Source organism: Heloderma suspectum, chromosome 6 (genome assembly GCF_057233095.1).
Source record: "Heloderma suspectum isolate Gila_16-S chromosome 6, 16-S_ref, whole genome shotgun sequence".
Taxonomy (NCBI): Eukaryota; Metazoa; Chordata; class Lepidosauria; order Squamata; family Helodermatidae; genus Heloderma; species Heloderma suspectum.
The window spans coordinates 720,337-739,408 of record NC_139463.1 but is presented as its reverse complement, the minus strand read 5'-3'; the positions used below and the strand labels follow the sequence as shown (position 1 = coordinate 739,408).

Sequence of the window (19,072 nt, the reverse complement as noted above, 5' to 3'; positions counted from 1 at the left end):
GAGCGCTTGCTCCGCGAGCTCGCCGGTCTTGCTCGGACCTGCGGCAGGCAGGCAGGCAAGCAGGCGCCGGGGAAGCGCGACCCCGCCCCGACTCGCTGCCGATCGGGCTTCCTGTCTGGCCGCCCCAGCGAGGCTGCGCGACCCCGGGGGCGGGGGCGGGGGGACTGCCCCCTTTCGGGGCTAGGGAAGGCTAGATCCCCGGGAGGACGGGACAGAGGTCCCGGCCCCCGGGCGGCGCGCCCTTCTCCGCGCTCCAGGTCGCCTCCGACGGGGCGGTCCTGGCAGGGCGCCGCACCTCCGCTCGCGGGAGGCCGAAGGCGGCGGGCTGAGCGCTCCGCTCACCCGCTGCTGCTTCTGGGCGGGCCGGCCGGCTCCCTCCCCGCGGCCAGCCAGCGCCTCGCCCCGGCCTCCCGCGCGGCTTGGAGAGCTTGCTGGCAGAGCCGCCCTTTGCTTCGAGGACGGGCACGGGCCAGGGCAGCTCGGCGGCGGGCGGCGGAGGGGGCGTCCCTGCCCGGGCCCCTTCTCTCCCCGCGCCGAAGAGAAGAGGCTGTGCGGAGCCCGAGACGAGGAGCGAGAGCGAGGCGGCCGGAGTAGGAAGTGCCCCCCGGCCCAGACTGGCCCGGCCCGGCCTAGCGCGTCTCCCTCGCCCGGGCTCGCTCGCTCGCTCGCTCGCTCTCTCTCTTTCCAGGCAGAGTCTCAGGACAAGTCCCCGCCGAAGGTGCACGTGCGCCTGCTGGATCCGCTGGACTGTCGCAGGCGGGGCTCCGGGCTGCTCGCGCGGGGGGGCCTTTTCCGCCTCATCAGCAGGCCGAGGGACAGCCCCGCCCGGCGCGCAGGGAGAGCCAACCGTCAGAGCCCTCCATGCGCGGCAGGCGGCTTCCTCTGCCCCACCCCCGTTGACTGGCCTTGAAGCGTCCCCAGCTCGCCGCGGCAGGAGCAGCGCAGCCTTTGTCATCAGATGAGCCCCCCCCCCGGCCACAGCGGGGGCCCGAGTACGGAAGGGCCAAGCTCCGTCCCGCCACCCGCAGACCAACCCGGATGGGGAGAAGGAGCCGTTTTCGCCAGCCCAGCCCAGCCCAGCGGAGGCGCCAGCTGTGTCCTTTACACTGGGGCTCGCCCTGCTTTCCAGGAGCTCCCAGGCGCGCTGGAGGGCCACCCATGGCACTCGGAGGGGTGCGCTGCGGCTCGAGGCTGTCCTCGTTCCGAGGCTTGTGCCCTTCTCCTTGCCTGGATCGTCTTTATAGGTTTCCCCCCCTTCTAACGGAAGAAGGCTGGTTGAGATTATTCAGCCGGTGAAAGGTACTTGTTCATTTCCAGGACCAAGTCATGGCTCTGTTAGGCCCGGCTCAAATTAACTCAAGTGGCTTAAAGAACTGGTTGTTTCCGTTTTAGGGAAGTTGGTGTTTTGGTTTTTGAGAGACTGGATGAGGGTTTTTGAAGAAGGGAGTTGAAAAAGTGTTTACATTTTAAAAGCTTTACCCTCGTACTTGTTCTTTGGAGGTTTGGCGAGGGTGTTTGGGACGCCTAGGACCCTCTTTGGGCGGGGAGCTGAGAAGTGCTCCTCCTGCAAGGGCAGGCCTGCCTGCTGTGTGCCCCCCCATGCCAGGCTGCGGAGGGAGGGCCTCTAAGGAGGGCCCTTGAGTGCAGCCGTTCAGCCCGCAGGCATCACCAGCCTGCTCCTCACCGCCTTTGGAAGCGCGGTCAGGTGGCACGACAAAAGCTCTGCTCCGGGCGCCCGGTGGACCCATGCCAGCCCAGCCGGAGCAGAGGCACGGTGACCTCTTCCAGCCTTACGCACTGAAGAGATTCTCCAGAGAGGTGGGGCTGCTTTGCTCACGCCAGTGTGTTGCGGCGGGGCACTGCTTCTGGCCTGGAAAAAGTTGCACATGAGAATTAGGCTGAGTTGGGAGGGGGGCAGGCGGAGGTGGCTCAAAACCAAGGCGAGGGAAGGAGCACCCGGGATTGACACTGCTCCCTGCCTCCCGCCACCCTGCTCTCAGAATAGCCTTAGAAACATGAGCCTCCCATCTCCCCCACTCCCCACTCCAGCCGGAAGGAACCCAGGTCTCTGGTTTCCTGCAGCACTGGGAAGGTGACAGCTGTCTTCAGAAGCTGAGAGCATCCGATCCAGAGATGCTTGGCTTGTCCTGGAATCAAACCCATGCCTGGTGCACGACTCAGCAGAAAAGAGACCCTGCAAAAGTGTCTGTCTTCCAACATCTCCCAGGAAGGGATGTGAAGGGAGGGGCAGTCTCTGGGGGGGGGGGAGGCACAGTGTGCAGGAAAGGGTGTGGGAGCAGTTGCTTCCAAGTCCTCGTGAGCCAGCGAAGAGTCTTATCATGGGAGGCCCAGCAGGGGACTTTACCTGAGTCAGGGCACAGCCCCATGCTAGGGCCCAGAGTATAAAGAAGGTTGTTTCTTTGAGCATGCACAGAGAACCTTTCCTTCCAACGTCTGGAATTAACGTCCTTTTGACATTATGCCCTGCCCCGGGGAAATCTAACTGCACCAATGGAGTCATAATCCTGCAAGGACCAAAACATCCAGTGCCAGCTCCAGGTTTTGGGGGCCCTGGGTGAGACTCCCTCAATGCCCCCCCAGTGAGGCCGCCTTCTCACTGCCATTGCCACCAGCTGCTCTGGCTCCTCCTCTTTCTCCTCACCGCTCTCACCTGCTTGGTTAACAGGCAGAGCACAGGGAGCCCGGAGGCCACAGCACCTCTGGCTCCTCCTTGTCGCCACCTCTGGCTCCTCCTTGTCGCCACCATCGTTGCCTGGGCCAAAGTGGGCGGCAGGAGAACAAGCAGGCCGCAAGGGCGAAGAGGGGGACCAAGACCAGAGGGCTCTTGCCTGGGGGCCCTGCTGGGATGTGGGCCCTCTGCAGGTGCCCAACGTCCGGTTAGCCCTGCAAACATCCTGGGATGTCCCGATTTCCACGCCTTTGGAGGACATTGCTCAGTCAGTGCTTCTTGAAACACCTGCTGGACTTAATCCTTGGCCACTTCTATTTTTGCACCTTGTGAACATCAGTCAGAGACAGAGCATGGAAGGCACCCTGGCTGATGTCATGCATCAACCCTTGAACCTGGCTCCAAGGAGATGCACACAGCCCGCGTCTCCCGTCAAGGTGCAAACTGAGTTCCAAAACTGGAGCGAGAGCAGAAGGGAGCCCCGCCTAGAGGGCCCCCTTCCCAATGGGTGGCTTTGGCGTCGCTGTGCATTTGAGACCCTCATGGTGCATGGGGGGGGGAGGCTCTTTCCGTGCTATCAACCCCCGTTTCGGATCAGAAAATCAAAGCGCTGGAAAGCAACAGCCCTCCCTCCCCACTCTGCTCAAAGGAAGGACCCACTCCACAGTGATCTGTCAAAGTACTATTATTCATTTTTTAATGAATTGTTGTAACTACCCAGAGAGCCTCGGCTATTGGGAGGTACAGAAATAAACAACAACAACAACAGAATACATCGCCACTGGATGTCGTGACCGCCCCAGCAGAGACGGCTTTTATTCCTTTGTGGAAGGACCGGCAACTTCCCGGCCTGCTCCACCTCCACGTGAGCCAGAGAGAGATGGCCTGTGAGCCCCTCTGGGCAGGACCTGGGGACAGACAGGTGGGGGGAGGAGGGGGGACGTCTGGCCACTTTTGCCCTGCTCAGGAGCCTCCCTAAGGGGTCTGGCTGGCTGCTGGCCACGGTTGGAGCCCAGGCGCTGGGCTAGGCAGATCTTTGGTCTGCACCAGCACCACGGATTGCTTTTTATTGTTATTGTAGTTGGCATTGTTTTTAATAAAGGTAAAAGGTGAAGGTGTCCCCAGCCAGTCGTGTCCGACTCTAGCGTGCGGCGCTCATCCCCGTTTCTAAGCCGAAGAGCCAGCGCTGTCCGAAGACGCTTCCGTGGCCATGTGGCCGGCAGGACTGAACACCGAGGTGCACGGAACGCTGCCGCCTTTCCCGCCGAGGCGGTGCCTACGTATCTACTTGCACTTTCTCGCTTTCGAACGGCTAGGCTGGCAGGAGCTGGGGCTGAAGACGGGAGCTCGCTCCGTCACGCGGCACTCGGGTCTCGAACTGCTGACCTGCCGACCTTCCGGTCGGCAGTTCAGTATATTTTAAATGTGATTTTTTAATATTTATATGCAAACCACTTATATGTTATTATATTATGCAGTATATAAGTATTATTACTAAAGTGAAGAAATAAATACATGAACCTCTGTCGTCCAGGCCGCAGAGAGTGCAGACGCCGGGTCAGCGGGCGCACCGAGAGCAAACAGCTGCACGTCCAGAGAGTCCTCTGACGGCCCTGATGCAGCCCCGCCTTCTACGCAACCAAGCCAGTCTGGGCCCGGCCAGTTCCTGGATGGGAGGTCACTGGGATCCTGGTTGAAGCGGTGCAGGGCTCCTCAGAGAGAAAGGCAGCCGTGCGGGAGGAGGGGGAACCTTGCCCGCTCAACCCACTTCCTGCTCAGCGGGTGCCCCGAAGGGCCCCCTTCCTGCCCGCAGCACAGGACCCTTGTGGGCCCCAACGGCAGCCCGCGCAGGACGCGCGCCTTTGGCTTCAGAACGGTGGGTATTTGGGCCCATCAGCCCTTGAACCCCCGGCCAGCTCGCGCGGGGCGGAGCAGTAGCCCCAGGACGGCCTTCCCTGGACGGCGCCGGCCTGCTCGCCCCGCAGTCTCCGCAGCGGCAATCCCGCACCGCGGGATGGAAGCGCCCCCCCCCCCGCGCTTGCAGTGCGTTTCTGGCAGCGGCGCAGCTCTTTCGTTCACAGCACAATCCCTGAGTCATGGCTCCTTGCAGGTTTCAGAGCTGCGGCAGCAGCAGCAGCCGCCCAGCTCGCCCGGCCCGGCCCGGCCCCTCAGCCACCTTTCAGCGAAGCAGCCGAGAGACGCAGCCCCCTGCAGCCTCCCTCCCCAGGAGCGGCGCCCCGGCGGCGGCGGCGGCGGCGGCCCGACGAGGCGAGCCAGCGGCCCGCCCGCGCCAAGCGAGCGCCGCTGCCCCGGCCTCTGCGTGGGGCGGGGCTGGGTCAGTGTGAAGCTGCCGCACGTGCGGCGCCCATGGGGCTCGGACCAGCCCCGTGCCGAAGGCCCCCGAACAGCAGCCGAGAGGACCCCTCCACGGGCCGCACGGCTTCCGGCGACAGCGACGCGCACCTCCGGACCTGTCGGGGGCCGCAGCGTCTTCGAACTGCAGCGCGCCGGAGCCTCGAGGGCCTCCGCGTCTTCCCCCCGTTCGCGGAGACGGAGCAGCAAACCCTCTCGCAGGGCGGGGCGAGTGCCGGCGGCTTCTCCCCGAGGGAATGCTGCCATCCCGCTTCGAGCGGGCTCCCGTGCTTCAGGCTTGCCCTAACCCTGAGGCTCCGAGCAAACCGTGAGCCCCGCTCCGGCCGGGCTCCCCTTGGCCAGCCCCTGGTCTCCCGAGGCGGAGCTCTGCGGGGGGGGGGGGCGGGCTGGCAGCGGGCGGGGGATCATGCGCCGGGGCAATGCAGCTGCAGTGCTCGGGGGGCCCCCTCCATTCGGGGCCCCGTCCCTCTGCCGCCGAGGTCTTTGCTAATGGAGGCGCCCTCGGAGGGACGTGCGGGTCCCCCTTTCTGCTCATCCCGACCTCGACAGGAGGGGCCGTGGCTCAGCGGCCGAGCCCCAGCTCTGCCTGCAGAGGTCCTCGGCTCGGTCCCGGCAGGGTCTCCAGGCAGAGCTGGGAAAGGCCCCTGGCTGAGCCCCCGCGGAGCCATGGCGGCCAGTCACTGTCGGCAAACTGGGCGAGACGGACCCAGGCGGGCCCGACTCGGCGCGAGGCGCCTTCCTAGGAGGCCCCTAGAGGCCTGCGAACCCCTCGCCGGACTCCCGGAGGCCGGCCTGGACACCGTGCTCTTCTCCTAGCCCAGGTCAGGGGCCCGCCGGAATGAGGCCCGCCAAGCCGTGCTGGGCTTTTAGGCATGGGCGGATGACCCGGCCGCACTCTCGGAAAAGGACCCGACACCCCCACCCCCACCCGCGGCTCCGCAAGCTGCAGCCTCCGCCAGCTGGCGGCGAATGTGCGGGAGGCGGCCGGCGGGGCGGGGCCCCGAGTCCGCGCCAAGCGAGCTAGGCGAGAGGTCCGGCATTCCGGGGGCCTGAGCAAGCTCAGCTGTCGCGCCTCTTTCTCGGGGCGCATTTGGAGCCCCCTGAAATCAAGGGGACTGCCCCGCCCTGCTCTCTTCCCGGGGGAGGATAGGGCTGACCCAGGTGTGGGGCCGAGAATCTCGCGTGTCTTCCCACCGCCCCTAAACAGACCCCCCACACACGTACACAGCGCCGCCACGAGGGGTCTTCCCCCTTCCGGCCCTCGGCGCGCAGAGGCCAGGCAGCCCCCTCGCCTGCCTGCCTGCCTCCGCCCCTCGCTGCCTCCTTGGCCAGGCGGCTGCTCGAGGGGCGGGACGCGCGCGGCAATTTTTGCAGCCGGAGAAGCGCGGCGGCGGGCAAGGGCAGGCGGCGGCGGCGGCGCAGCAGCAGGAGGCGAAGTTCGGCCGCCGCGGCCTGCTCTCTCGGGACCGGCCGAGGCGGCCCTGCGGCGCTGCAGCCGGCGAAGACATGGCGGAGGGCGCCGGCAGGGCCAGGCGCTGCCTGCGGGCTGTCTTGCTGGGTAAGTGGTGGCGGGCCGTGGCGGGCGACGAGGGAAGAAGCCGGCAGGTCCTGCTGGGGCCGGCGCTGGCCGGCCGGTTAAGGGAGAGGCGAAGCGGCCGGTTCCGCCGCCGGCGAAGCGGGGGCGAGCGAGGAAGAGCACATCCCGGCCCGGACGGGGACCCAGCCGGCTTCGCCCCCAGCAGGGGCCGGAGCGAGGCGGAGCGCGCGCGCAATTGCGGTGGCGGGGCCCTGCCTCAGGCAGCCCCGCCCGTGGACAAGCGCCCTTTCCCGCGGGGGGCATCCCAGGTGGGGGCTGCAGGTGGGGATTCCCGGGAGGATCTCTTCTCCCTCCGCCCCCGCAGTCCGCGCGCTGCCGCCTGCGCTCCGCACAAGGCAGAAGCTGCCGCCGCCGCACCGGCTCCGTAGCCCCGCTGGAGGCTCCGGCCCGTCCCGAGCGCAAGTGCCCGAGACGCGGCAACGGCTGGGGTGGGGGCGGCGCACCTGCGCCAGCTCTGCGTTGCCACGGCCTCTCCCTCCCCGCCCCCTCCTGCTGGGGCTCTAATCCGCGCGGAAGCCCAGCGGCATGGACGTCGTGCTTTTCTTTCTTTTTAAATTCTTGAACTTATGATTGTGTCTTAGGCGATGCGAAAAAGTATCTAGATTCAATACAACAAGTATATACATATATATACATTTGCCTTCAGGAGAAAGAACTCTTACACATAAAAGGGTTGTTCAAGCATAACGCAGAAAAGCTGCTCTCTCCCCAGTCTTGTGACTGTGGTATCTCTGTGGTGAAACTCTGCAGGAATGGCCGAGTTAGGAGGAGCCCAACTGCTGCCATTCCTGACCCCCGCCTTTCTCTTAAAGAAGGGGGGGGCGTGGGGGAGCAAAAATAAGCACAAGGAGCTGGCCCCTCCACTTGGTGCGAGTGCAAGTTTGGATAATAGGAAGGTTGAATAAATTCTACTTAAGAACCTGAATGTATTCCCTGAACCCAGTGTCAGTCACGGGACTTTTCTTCCACATGTGCCAAATGCTTCTGGTACCCAAAGAGTTCCATAGTACCAGAAAACAACAGCGGAGAGCGTTGTGGCACCTTAAAGACCAGCATGTGTATTTGGGCACCAGCTTTTGCAGACACTGCCGTGTCATCTGATGGATCCAGCAAAGCGTGGAGTGTCCATGAAAGCTTATGCCAGAATAAATGTGTTGGTCTTTAAGGTGCCACAACGCTCTCCATTGTTTTTGATGCAAGAAAAACAACTACTCCCCTGGGCATCGTAATATCTGGCCAGGGTTCCTGGCCCTTCTCCGGCAGCGTCTTTTAAGACAGGTGCTTCTTCCTCATGGCACACCTGCGGACCCAGGAGTCCCCCCCTCTTAGCCTGCCTGCTGTATGTTTGACAGGTGCTCTGCCGCGGCAGCTCCAACAGGGTGGTGCCTCCAGATGTTTGAGACTTCAACTCACATGAGCCCCAGACAGCATGATCAGTGATTGGGGATTGTGGGAGTTGTAGCCCGAAAGATCCGGATGGCACCGGTTGCCTCCCCCATGAGCTGGGCAGGCCTGGCCTGTTGCGGCCTTAGCTCACTCCCAGGAAGGCCTCTGCAGCCTTCACCTGGGGAGACGCCCCCCACCACTTCACTTGGGACTCTTCCACCTTTCGCCATCTACAGACTCCTGGCTCCAGGGCAGCAGGGGCTGCCTCTCTCCTCCTGGCTTCTTGGGGCTGGTGCAGGATAGGTGCCTCCAGTGACTAGCTCTGGCTCACCAAGAAAGGGGCCAGGATCCCTACCATGCAGCCTCCATTACTCCCCCCCACTCCCCCCCGGGCTGCTCCAGAGCAAGCAGGCCACACAGCTAGTTTCTAGGCAAGGATGAACAGGGTGCTGGTGGTGTCTGAGGGCAGGCCATGGTCTGGTTGACATGAGACATGGAAGCAGAATCCAGACAAGGCAGGGCGTGCAGGGGTCTTGGCTGGAGAGTGCTCCACTGCCTCGGAGGACTCGGGCTGAGCACCTGCGCCTGGACTCAGCGCTGCGCCAGGCCCAGGTGATGGCTGCCGCCAGGGGTGCTGTTGTGCACCTTAGGCTGCAGCAGCAGCAGCGGCACCTGCTCCCTCAGCTCCAGCCGCGGTGTGAGCCACGTCTCCTCTGGGTGGGCCAAACATGTCCTGGGGCTGGAGCTGGAAACTGCTGGGGAGTGCAGCTCGTTCAGGGTGCTGCAGCTGGACTGTGGAGGGCAGGATCAGCTTCCTGCAAGGGAGTGTGTCAGCTTCCAGTTCCCAGGGGTGGTTGCATTGGCTTCCAGTTTGTTCCTGAGCCCAGTTCAAAGTATTGCTTCCAACCTTTAAAGCCCTAGATCACTTTAGAGCCAGGTTACCTGCAGGGCTGTGTCCTCCCCTGCGAACCTGCCCAGAGCGGCTCTCCCCTGCATCCTGCCAGCCCTGAGGTGCGTTTGGCTGGGATGCAGGGATGGGGCAGCTTTCTCAGCAGCTGCAGCCGGGTTCAAGCATCCCCTTCCCAGTGAGGCCCACACCTACCCCCTCTCTGGTGGCCTTCTGCTGATATGCAAAGTCATGCTGCCTTTGGCCTTTGTAGTTGCTTCTTCTATTGCTTCATTTTCCATTTTTATTTTTTCTCCTTGTATTTTTGATATGTTGTCTTATTGTAATGTAATGTTGTGGTTTTGTGACTGTTTACTGCCATGGGCATCTAGTATGGAAAGTGCAATGCACATTCTTTTTAGTAAGTAAACAAACGTGAGAACAGCACTTGGTCCCAGGACCCTGGAGTTTAAATTCTGGCTGGCATGGTGCATTTCCTGATCAAATATTAATAAAGGTCTTATCTTAAACCAAAATCAATACACAAAGCAAAACAGGTTTAAGAAAATGTATGAAGTGCACAATTAAGAGGGAGCTACCATTAAATACATTTTAATAAAATAACAAATCTGTAATACAAGGTGCAAGAAGTAGTTATAAAAATTTAATTATCTGACAAACCATATAAAATTATACGATCTGGGACAGGTTGATGTGTATCAGTATAACCTACGATGTGATTATTTCAAATCAGGAATGTTAAATAAGCTTTGGGACTGTCAATTTTCCATTTTGGTATCATTTTATAAGGTTTGTCAGATAATTAAATTTTTATAACTACTTTTTACACTTTGCATTACAGATGTGTTATTTTATTAAAATGTATTTAATGGTAGCTCCCGCTTAATCTTGCCATTCATACATTTTCTTAAACTCATTCTGCATGGTACATTTCCTGGCAAGGTCATTGGGAAGGTGCATACTTTTGGGCTCCCTCTCCATCAGCCTCCTGGGATTGGGATGAGGAAGGAAGACACAGAGGTCATCAAATGCATACATCTCATTGTGATTATTTAAAATTCTTTATGGAATTTGTAAAGTGGTGCCCTTTGCCACACCCATTTCATTCGATCTTTGCCTGTCCTGTGCTGTAAATTAAGCAGAGAAGATGTTCACTCAGCCACCCTGAAGCTGCAAGTGGAGCTGCAGTGAGGAATTCAGCGTGCCCTCGCCGTCTGGGATGCTGTTTTACAGAACAGCGTACACTCTAAATGTGGGTGCCATGTGAGAAAACAGAGAGAGAGGAGGCCAGGCAGGGTTACCTGGGGGTGGGGACTTGATTTCTGCTTGCACCAAATATAGCAGCCCTCAGAGCTGAGCTTCTGGGGATTTAGATCCGGGGCAGAGAGCAGGCTTTGCAGAGATGTCTCCCTGTCCGGATGAATGAGCGTCCTGTCCAGGGGCTCATGGATGCCCCCCAAGGATGCCCCTGCTCTTTGGTGGCATGTGCCCATGCTCTGTGGCTGGCTGGCTGACCCTTCTGGGGGGCCTGAGGCCTGAGTCTGATGTGCCTCGGGAGGCTGGGAGTTCTCTGTGCCTTTCTGGCAGGAGCTAAAGTGAGGAGGCGTCCCTGCATTTGAAGAGGGGGTTGGACTCAATGGCCTTGTAGGCCCCTTCCACTGCTGACTCTGCGTTTGGGCAAAGGAGTCCTTGTGTCCGTCTCCCTGCCCTTTCGCACATCCCCAAATGAGCCTGGGGATGCTCTCCGGACAGGACTCGGAGCCTGGTGCGTCAGACACCTGCACTGCGTGAGGAGCAGCCTTTCCAGAGCTGCAGGCTCCCAGAGCTGCCAGAGGGCCACGGGAGGCGCCTGCTATTCTAGGAGGCAATGAAGCCTCAAGAGGCTTCCTTGCACTGCTCTCGCCTGCCGGAGCAGGTCTGAGCTCATGGCTGCTCCTAATGGGACTGCTTGCTCAGCAGCCCTTTCCAGGAAGACATGGCGCCTCCCGTGGCCCTCTGGCGGCTCTGGGAGCCTGCAGCTCTGGAAAGGCTGCTCCTCATGCAGTGCAGGTGTCCGACGCACCAGGCTCCGAGTCCTGTCCGGAGAGCATCCCCAGGCTCATTTGGGGATGTGCGAAAGGGCAGGGAGACGGACACAAGGACTCCTTTGCCCAAACGCAGAGTCAGCAGTGGGAGATGGGATGTGCTGGTGGTGAATCAGCCAGATCTTTGGGCTTTGCCCCCTGTGCTAGGATGTGCTGTAGGGCACAGGACATGATGGAATATCGGAGGCTGCCTTAGGCAGGGTCGGACTCTGGTCCATCTAGCTCAGCTGCACTTGGCTGCATGGGCTGGCAGCAGCAGCTTCCCCAGGTCTCTGGCAGAGAAAGCCTTTCCTAGCCCCCCGGCCATTGGACCGCAGGCCCTTGGCATGCAAAGCGAGCCCTTGACCCATTGAGCCAGTGCCCTTCCCAGGTGCCTGAGGGGAGCTTCCAGCCAGTCCTCCCTCCCACACCTACGCCGCACCCCTCCTCTCCTCTGATGTGGGATACTTGCATGCAGCAGCCCGTCATCATGCATTCCAGGGACAGACTGTGGGCCAGCTGGGGTTCCTGCTGCTGCTTCCTGAAGGGGCCTCGAGAAGCGGTGGATTCCACAGTGGACCAGCTTCTCCCAAGTTGCATGGACCATTTTTTGGTTTTTTTAAAAAAAAATCCAGGATTGTATGCAAATTTAGTCATAGAAAAATACTTAAAATAAAGAACACCACCAAAAAACATGCATTTCCCCCATAGGCTAAAGCATGAAAATGTGCATTTGGGGGGAATCTGCCCATTTTCACAAGTGCAAATTTGCAGAAGTGCAATTTTGCACAAATTTAGGAAAGGGGGATTCGATTTCATCAGCGAGTGGGAAAAGGAACAAAAGGCGCCTGGAGATCTGTAAAACACGGACAGGACGGACCTTACGAAATCTGCACAGCCCTAGGGTTTAGGCTTCACTTGCAGTTTGGCTCCCTCACCCCAGCCTCAGACTGGGCTCCTCCTGCAGCTGCAGAGCGCGGATCCAAAGCCAGTTGCTTGCGTTCCCTCCTGCAGATGGATGAGGGCCTCTTGCTGGCCCTTGGCCGGAGCTGCTGCAGCAATCTGGGTTTCTGACAACTTCCCCCAAAGCCATAGCAAGTAGGCCAAGGCACTGAGGCCCACCATGGCTGACCAAACTCCTGCAGCTTGGTTGATGCAGCAGGGGGCACCCTTCCTTCCTCTGGGCTCCTCCTCAGGGGGAACTGGGCTTGGAAGCCATGGAGCTGTCATGGTGCTGATTCTCCGGCTGGTGCCGTGCCGGGGCTTCGGATGGAGTGGGGCTGCTGCATCAGCCTCTGCATCCGCTTTGCTATCTTCTTGGAGCAGCCTGGAATCCAGCCAGAGGGGTTGCAGATCCCGCCAGGAGGCCGTGGGGAAGAAAAGCACTCTGGCCTGGCACTGGGGCTTGCAGAGCAGCGGGGGAGGGCTGCACTCCTTGTGCACCCCATTGTTCCCAGCTCATGCCGGGGGGGGGGGGCGGTGCGCACGCTCAGATTCAAGGAGTTTGGAGTCCTTGGCTGAGCCCCGCTTGAGGGGGAGCTCAGCGCCAAAGCTCTGTCAGGCCAGAGAGGGAACTTGGGTCCTTTGCTCAGGCCTGGATGGGATCACATCGGTGTTTGCTTTTCCTCCCTGTCCGAGGGAGGGAGGGAGGTGTAATGCAGCAGCTCTGGAGCCGTCAGCCCGAAGGTCATCTGTCAGCTGCAGCGCGAGGCGGAGCTTCTGCAGAAGAGGCTGGGCTTTCCTGGGCTAAGGTCTTTTGTGGGGACACAAACATCCCAGTGGGAAAGGGTCCCCCCTGCCTGGGCAAGAGCATGACTGGTGGAAATCAGGGAAGGTATGTGGTGGCAGGCAAGTGCACTGAGCAGGAGCTTGGAGGGGTCTTTGGGCTCCCCCTGCCGCTTCTTCCACTTCATCCTACCATTTGCACATCCCTCGCAGAGGTGCCGCTCTACGTCCTCTGTCATTCTCCCTGGAGCATCGGGAAGGCAAGCCAAGGACTTGGGGCTTGCCCCTCGGCTGGTCTTAGGAGGCGGCCATTGGCTTTCCCCCGTGTGATGGTTCCACGCTCCCCTTGGTGGATGAGTATGCCTTGGCAGGCCACCTGTGCCCATTTTACAGAGCTCAGAGGGGGCCCTTGAGCAAGAAGGCCGGCTGAGCACCAGCTAAACATGCTCCTAGCAACCCTCTGCAGAGGCCTCTGTGGTGCCTTCTCAGTGTGTTCGGAATGCACAGCACCACCACCCTGCCCCCAAGGACCCCAGTGGCTGTTCAGAAGAACCTTGGGCAAAGCAGAAGTTCCCCCTCCCTGGGGCAATGCAGCTCCCTTTCCAAGGGACGCTTCTTCTACTCCCGTTCCGCCGAATTAGGGCCCCCAGCCCTTTAGGTTGGAATGGTGTTTGGATCTAGGACTCATGCTGAAATTGCATATTCAGAACCTTTAAGCAGTGAAGAGAAGCAGAGACTGCTGAGTCAGCTTGAAAGTTTAAACAGTCAGCATTTTCTTAAAGTCCCAATAACTCCTTCCCAGAGGAGAGGGGAGGAGAGGGCAGCCCTTTTATCACGAGAGCCTTTGCACCATGGAGGAAATGAGGATTTCCTCAGTTGAAATCAGGGGCCACCCTTTGGGTGGGGCCAGACTCCCATGCATCCATCCAAACACATACATGTAGACATATACACACCCCACCCCTGGACACCCGTCCATTCACCTGCACCCCGCAAGTGGGATCTGCACTTCCAAAGGGCTCTTCAAAGGCAAGCAGCCCCTGCTGGGTGAGAAAAGCTGTTCGGGGCATTGGAGGCTGCAAATGTAAGCTATGGGTTGCCCACCTCTGGTCTGCATAACTAAAGGCATTGCATTTTACAGTACTTTTACTTGGAACACATCCTACGGACTGGTTTAACAATGATCCAGTGAAGCCTTCCTTGAACTTTCAATTTATTTATTTATGTAATTGGAGCCTCTTCAGCAAAAAAGAAACCTCAGGCTGACAATTTCAAAGACATGACAAAAGGAAAAGGGATTGGAAGCGGGGGAAAGCAAAGTCAGACACTTAGCTACTTGTTTAGCTACACAGTTCTTACCACGACCAGTTGGGAGTGGACACAGCTCAAAGAGCGGAGGAACCAGCCCTTGCTGCTCTCTCAGCTGAGCCAACTGAGTGGTCCTGCTGCCTCCTGCCTCTCCCTCTGCTGCAGCCTGATGGAATGGCTGCTGGAGGAGAGGCAAAGCCTGATGAGGCGGCTTCTTAGCCCAGCTGATGGCTTGGCTTCTCTGCCCCCCCACAGCCCAATGGTCCCTGCTCTTCAACCCCCAGTCTCCACATCTTGCAGTGGCCTCTTGCTCTGGAAGGTACTTGAGCTGCAACCTGTGTTCAAGCAGGCCAAGACAGCAGGTGGTTTGAGGTGGTGAGTGTTTTTCCTGCCCATCCATCTTTGGTCTGTTAATCAATTTTTATACCCTTTGGTGAACAAGTGTCCACCATGCTGGTAGGTTTAGATAATGTTCTGCTAAGCAGGTTTCTGATGGATCTCTGGTCTTCCTGTTATCTTGCTGGTTGGTGGTCAAGAGGTCACAACATGTTTCCATATCCATATTTGGTGGAGGCATCAGGTCAACTTTTAGTTTTGCATCTGCCCAGTTTAGATGCATGCATGTTCAGCTGAGGGCATGTTCTTGGTACAGGAGAAGACGGTGTCTGATCACCCTCCATTATACGCACCATTTCCTTTGTGAACAAAGTGTCCCATCCTTCAAAGTTCTTCTGACAAAAGTGTGCTTACACTTTGACCAGAAAACACATTCTGGGAAAGAAGTGGGAATGTTGTGTACAGCCGGGAAGTCCCCGTGGTGACATCTGGGTGGCCTTTTTGATGCCAGAGGTTTGTAGACACCACCCCACACGTGGCTGCAAACCTCCAGATGTAAGGCATGCTGGTCTTTGGGGACTTCAGGGCTATTCTACAAATCCAAGCACTAACGATGGCTGGATTCAGATGGGATTGCAGTCCCCACACAAGGAGAATGAAGCAGTGGAGCTGCATTGTTGAAGGGAGTCCGGCGCACGGTGGGCTCTGTGGATAGTAGCCACTGGGCAAGATGCCACTTGCCCCACCAGTGCTGGCTGCAGCATCTGTCTTGGATTAAACCACTTCCAACGAACCAGCTCCGCTCATTCCCATCCATGACAATTGCCGCGTGTTGTGTGAGAGCATGGCTACTCTATGGGGCAGTTGCACAGCTGGCACCCTGCAGAACCCCATGACACATTAGTCTGAGAAGGTATCAGGTGGAATCCTGGCTATCTCCATCAGTGACCAGGCAGCTGCAGGTGATGGAAGTGGCCCCTTCTGCCAGGCGGAGGCCCTGAGAGCCATGGCATGGTGGCCGAGCACATGCTTCTCCAGGCTGAAGGTCCCTGGCTCAGTCCCCAGCAGCATTTCCAGGTAGGGCTCCTGCCTGGGAAGCCATTGCTGTCGGTCAGGCGTTGGCAGCGCTGGGCTGGATGACTATGGAGGGGATGGCTCAGGACAAGGCAGCTGCCTCTGTTCCAGAGAGCTGTTGGCTGTGGGCATGAATGCTGGCCCAGGTGGGCCAAGCGTCTCGCAGCCTGGGGTGAGGCAGCTCCCTGCATCCCTCCTGGAGGAGGTTCCCGTTTTCCCGTGGTGGCTGAGCAGGCAGTGATGGCAATGGGCAAGTAGGGACAGCGTGCCTGAGGAAGCATGGCTGCTCTGCACTCCTCTCCATCTGCCCCCCCCCCTCCCCAGAGGGTCTCCAGCAGAGTTGCCCAGCCATGGCTGTGAGTGCGCTTCTGTCCTCCCCCTCTCAGGCCTTCAGCTCTGCTCTGTGGCCCACTCCTTGGAGGTTTCGGTGGGCAAAGCTCGGGTTATCTACGTACAGAACGGAACCGACGTCCTCCTGCCCTGCACTTTCACCTCCTGCATCGGCATTGACAGGGCCAACTTCTCATGGATCCGCAACCACACAGAGGTGTGTCTCCTGCAACCATTTGGGGCTGAGCTGGCTGGAAAAGCCAAAGGACATTCCCAGTTGCATTAACTGCTGATGACATTGTTTTCCAGCTGGTGGGGCAGTGGTTCAGTTGAGGTCCCAGTCCTGAGACACCAAGATAGGGCACACATATTTTAAGAAATAAATGATGAATAAAGACCCCCCCCCCAAGTCTCCCACCTCATCCCATCCCTGTATGGCAGCCCCACAGAACTCTGGCTGTGCACCTGACCAGCTCTCAGCCACCTTGGGGCATGGTGAGCTGTCCCTTTGTTCCTGCTTTCGCTGTCTGTGGTCAGGGAGGGATGGCTCACCCCCATTTAGCCCTCCTGTTTCTGAAGCTTGGAAATGGTGGCCAGTCACCCTGTCACTAGGGATGTACAGACTGTGTAAAATCCATTCCATCTATATTTTGCAGACTGTCAGAGGCCTTTCGTTCCACCATCTGCCTGTCAATGGAATCAGATGTTTTGTTCCCAAATTTGTGCAAATTCGTAATGGCACAAATTTCCATTTGCACAAATTCACACATGCAAAAATGTGCAAATTCCCCCAGGGGGCCATTTTCACACTTTAGCCTATGGAGGAAATGTGCATTTTTAGCCAGAGTATTTTTGATTTTGCGTATTTTTCAATGGTGAGATTTCACAAAATTCAGGAATGTTAGAAAAGCCAGCTTGAAGTCTGCAGAATCCACCTGTCAGGGGAAAAGCCAGCCTGCTGCAGAATCCATGGGTTGGATTCATGAAAATCCAAACTCATTTGGTTCTGTTGCAGATTTCTCTGACATCCCTACCTGTCACCGTCTGGAGCCAGGGTCATCCAGGTTTTGGGGCATGAGAAAGATAGCAGAAGGTTCATCCCACAGTCGTCCCTCTTCAGTTGTGAGCTCTGGCCACCAGTCATGACTCTTGGCCCCTGACAGGAAGCAGAGTCACTGCCACAACTTGCCCAGGAGAACGGGCCCCGTGTGTGTGTCTCTATGTGGGGTGGGAGGTGGGGAGGGAAGACGCTGGAGCTCTGAGACAAGGGGCTTGCTTGGCCATGGCAAAGTGGCAGCAGGACGCAGAGCAGGTGGAGCTTCCCACATCTTTTCCTGCATCTGATGGGGAGACCTCTCCTCCCTCTGTCTGGGCCTACAGAGGCACTTCCTCCAGAGGCGGTCTTTGCTGCAAAGCCCTCCTGCCCTTAGCTGAGCCAGGGGCCCCTTCTAAGTTCTGTGTTTTGTGAGCTGCATCAGGCAGATCTTCCCCTGGGAAGTACCACCCTTTCCTGCCTGATCTATGTGATGGTGCGGAGGAGACTTCTCCTTGCTGAGATCTTTCATTCATTGGCGTTTACCTACTGCAGATATTTAAAGGGGTTGTAAGGAACAAAGACTCCAAGCCAGAGCCCTACCCGGCCTACAAACAAATCTTCAAGTATAGGCTGCCTCCTGATGTCACCCCCAGCAAGGACAACCGGGAATTCAACATCTCCCTCCAGCTCCTGGATGCAGAATTCAGCGACTCAGGGAAATACACCTGCTTTGTCAAGAACCCAAGGGAGAAATACGCCAATCATAGCGACACCATCATTCTCAATGTGGTTGTGGAGTGTGAGTACCAGCCAGGCAACGCCCCCTGCTCCGCCCCCAGAGCCACGGTGTACCACATTACACTAGCTAAGCCTCCAGCCCTGGGTGCAGCCATCCTGGGCCACGTTCCGGGCCCTGCAATTGGGGGGAGGTGGGGGACAGGACTGGTCTGGGTCTGTCTCCAAGGCACCAGATCACCTAAGCCCAGTGCTGCGATATTTTTTTAAAAATTATTTAACTATACTTTTAGATCATTCAGTAACTCAAGTTCCCTGGGTGGGTTTTTTTAAGACCCTGGGCTGGCTCATGGCCTGGCTTGGCATGGGGGTGCAGGTAGGGCTGTTGCATCCCTGCCCCCCACATGTGGGGCTCTTCTGGCCTCCCCCCGTCATGTCTTCTCTGCCCTCCCCCAGTGGAGAAGGTTGACAACACCGTGACGCTGATCCTCTTGTCCATTGTGGGGGGCGTCATTGGGCTGCTCAGCCTCATCATGGTGATCAAGAAAGTCACCCTCTTCATCCTCAAGAAGACACGGCAGAAGAAGTGAGTGTGGCTTGTCACCCCACTCCCCGCCTTCCTAGAGTGTGGGCAGCGTCTCCTGGGCTAGGCGGGTCAGGATGAAGGCCCCCTTCATGTAGTGGGGCCACGTTGGTGCTCCAGGCACGGCTGCCTGGGCACGGGGGCAGAGAATTGGTCTGGGCTTCTTTCCTTTAAGGATCAGCGGGGGGGGGGGTCCGTTGGCTCTTGCCCTGGGTTGCCTTGCACCTCCTGCCCAGCCCCTACCCTCTCAGTGGCTCCAGCTCCTGAGCTGGCCTGCCTGCTGAATGGGGGAGCCCTTTGGGAGCCACATCCACCCCACGACTGCCTTTGGAACAAGCCAGGGCTGGGCTGGGCTGGGCTGGGGGGATGGAATGGGGGACAGGCATAGCCAGTCTCTCCTTTGCCTACAGCAGGGAGTGTCTAGTGAGCTCCTCAGGAAACGACAACACGGAGAACGGGCTGGCTGGTTCCAAAGCTGAGCAAAAATCCAACCCGAAGGCCTGAGGCCAGGACCAGCAGGGCTCAGAAACCCACCACCCCTGGATCCAGTGACCTGTGGGGCCTTGAAATCCAGGCCTGGGGGGGGAGGAGAATCAACCATTTCCAGATGATGGATGCTTGAGATACGACTATATTGCACAGCTGGCTGCAACCAGCGCTGCTTCTCAGATAAGACTGTAGACACCAGGTGGGCGAGCCAGGAGCTGCTGCCCACAGCCTGAGGTGGTGGTGGGGGGCTGTGGTTCAAGCAGGCCTTGGGCTGCAGCTGTGCCAGGTGGGGCTCAGCCAATGTGAGCCTGGCAACAGGCTGGTAAATGGCACTGGGCGGGCAGGTGCTGGGCACTGGGCCCTCCTGGCCACGGAGCAGCCCAAGGATGTGAATGGGCAGAGATCCTTTCTGGAAATGCGGGGGGGGGGGGGGCTCCTGCC

The 19,072-nt window shown here is 58.8% G+C and overlaps 1 protein-coding gene across 1 annotated transcript; it reads left to right on the top strand.

Moving 5' to 3' along the window:
* Positions 1-14,498: 14,498 nt before the first annotated feature.
* Positions 14,499-18,646, top strand: SCN4B (sodium voltage-gated channel beta subunit 4). Its single transcript, XM_084807092.1, has 6 exons — positions 14,499-14,504; positions 15,289-15,461; positions 15,783-16,005; positions 17,377-17,623; positions 18,016-18,145; positions 18,556-18,646. The coding sequence occupies exons 1-6, from the start codon at positions 14,499-14,501 to the stop codon at positions 18,644-18,646; spliced, it is 870 nt and encodes a 289-aa protein (XP_084663218.1).
* Positions 18,647-19,072: the final 426 nt, after the last annotated feature.

Bases quoted from the DNA above. Each gene is read 5' to 3' on its own strand.
- SCN4B (XM_084807092.1), top strand. The intron at 16,006-17,376 runs GTGTGTCTCCTG...TACCTACTGCAG, and splicing joins GGATCCGCAACCACACAGAG to ATATTTAAAGGGGTTGTAAG. The intron at 17,624-18,015 runs GTGAGTACCAGC...GCCCTCCCCCAG, and splicing joins TCTCAATGTGGTTGTGGAGT to TGGAGAAGGTTGACAACACC.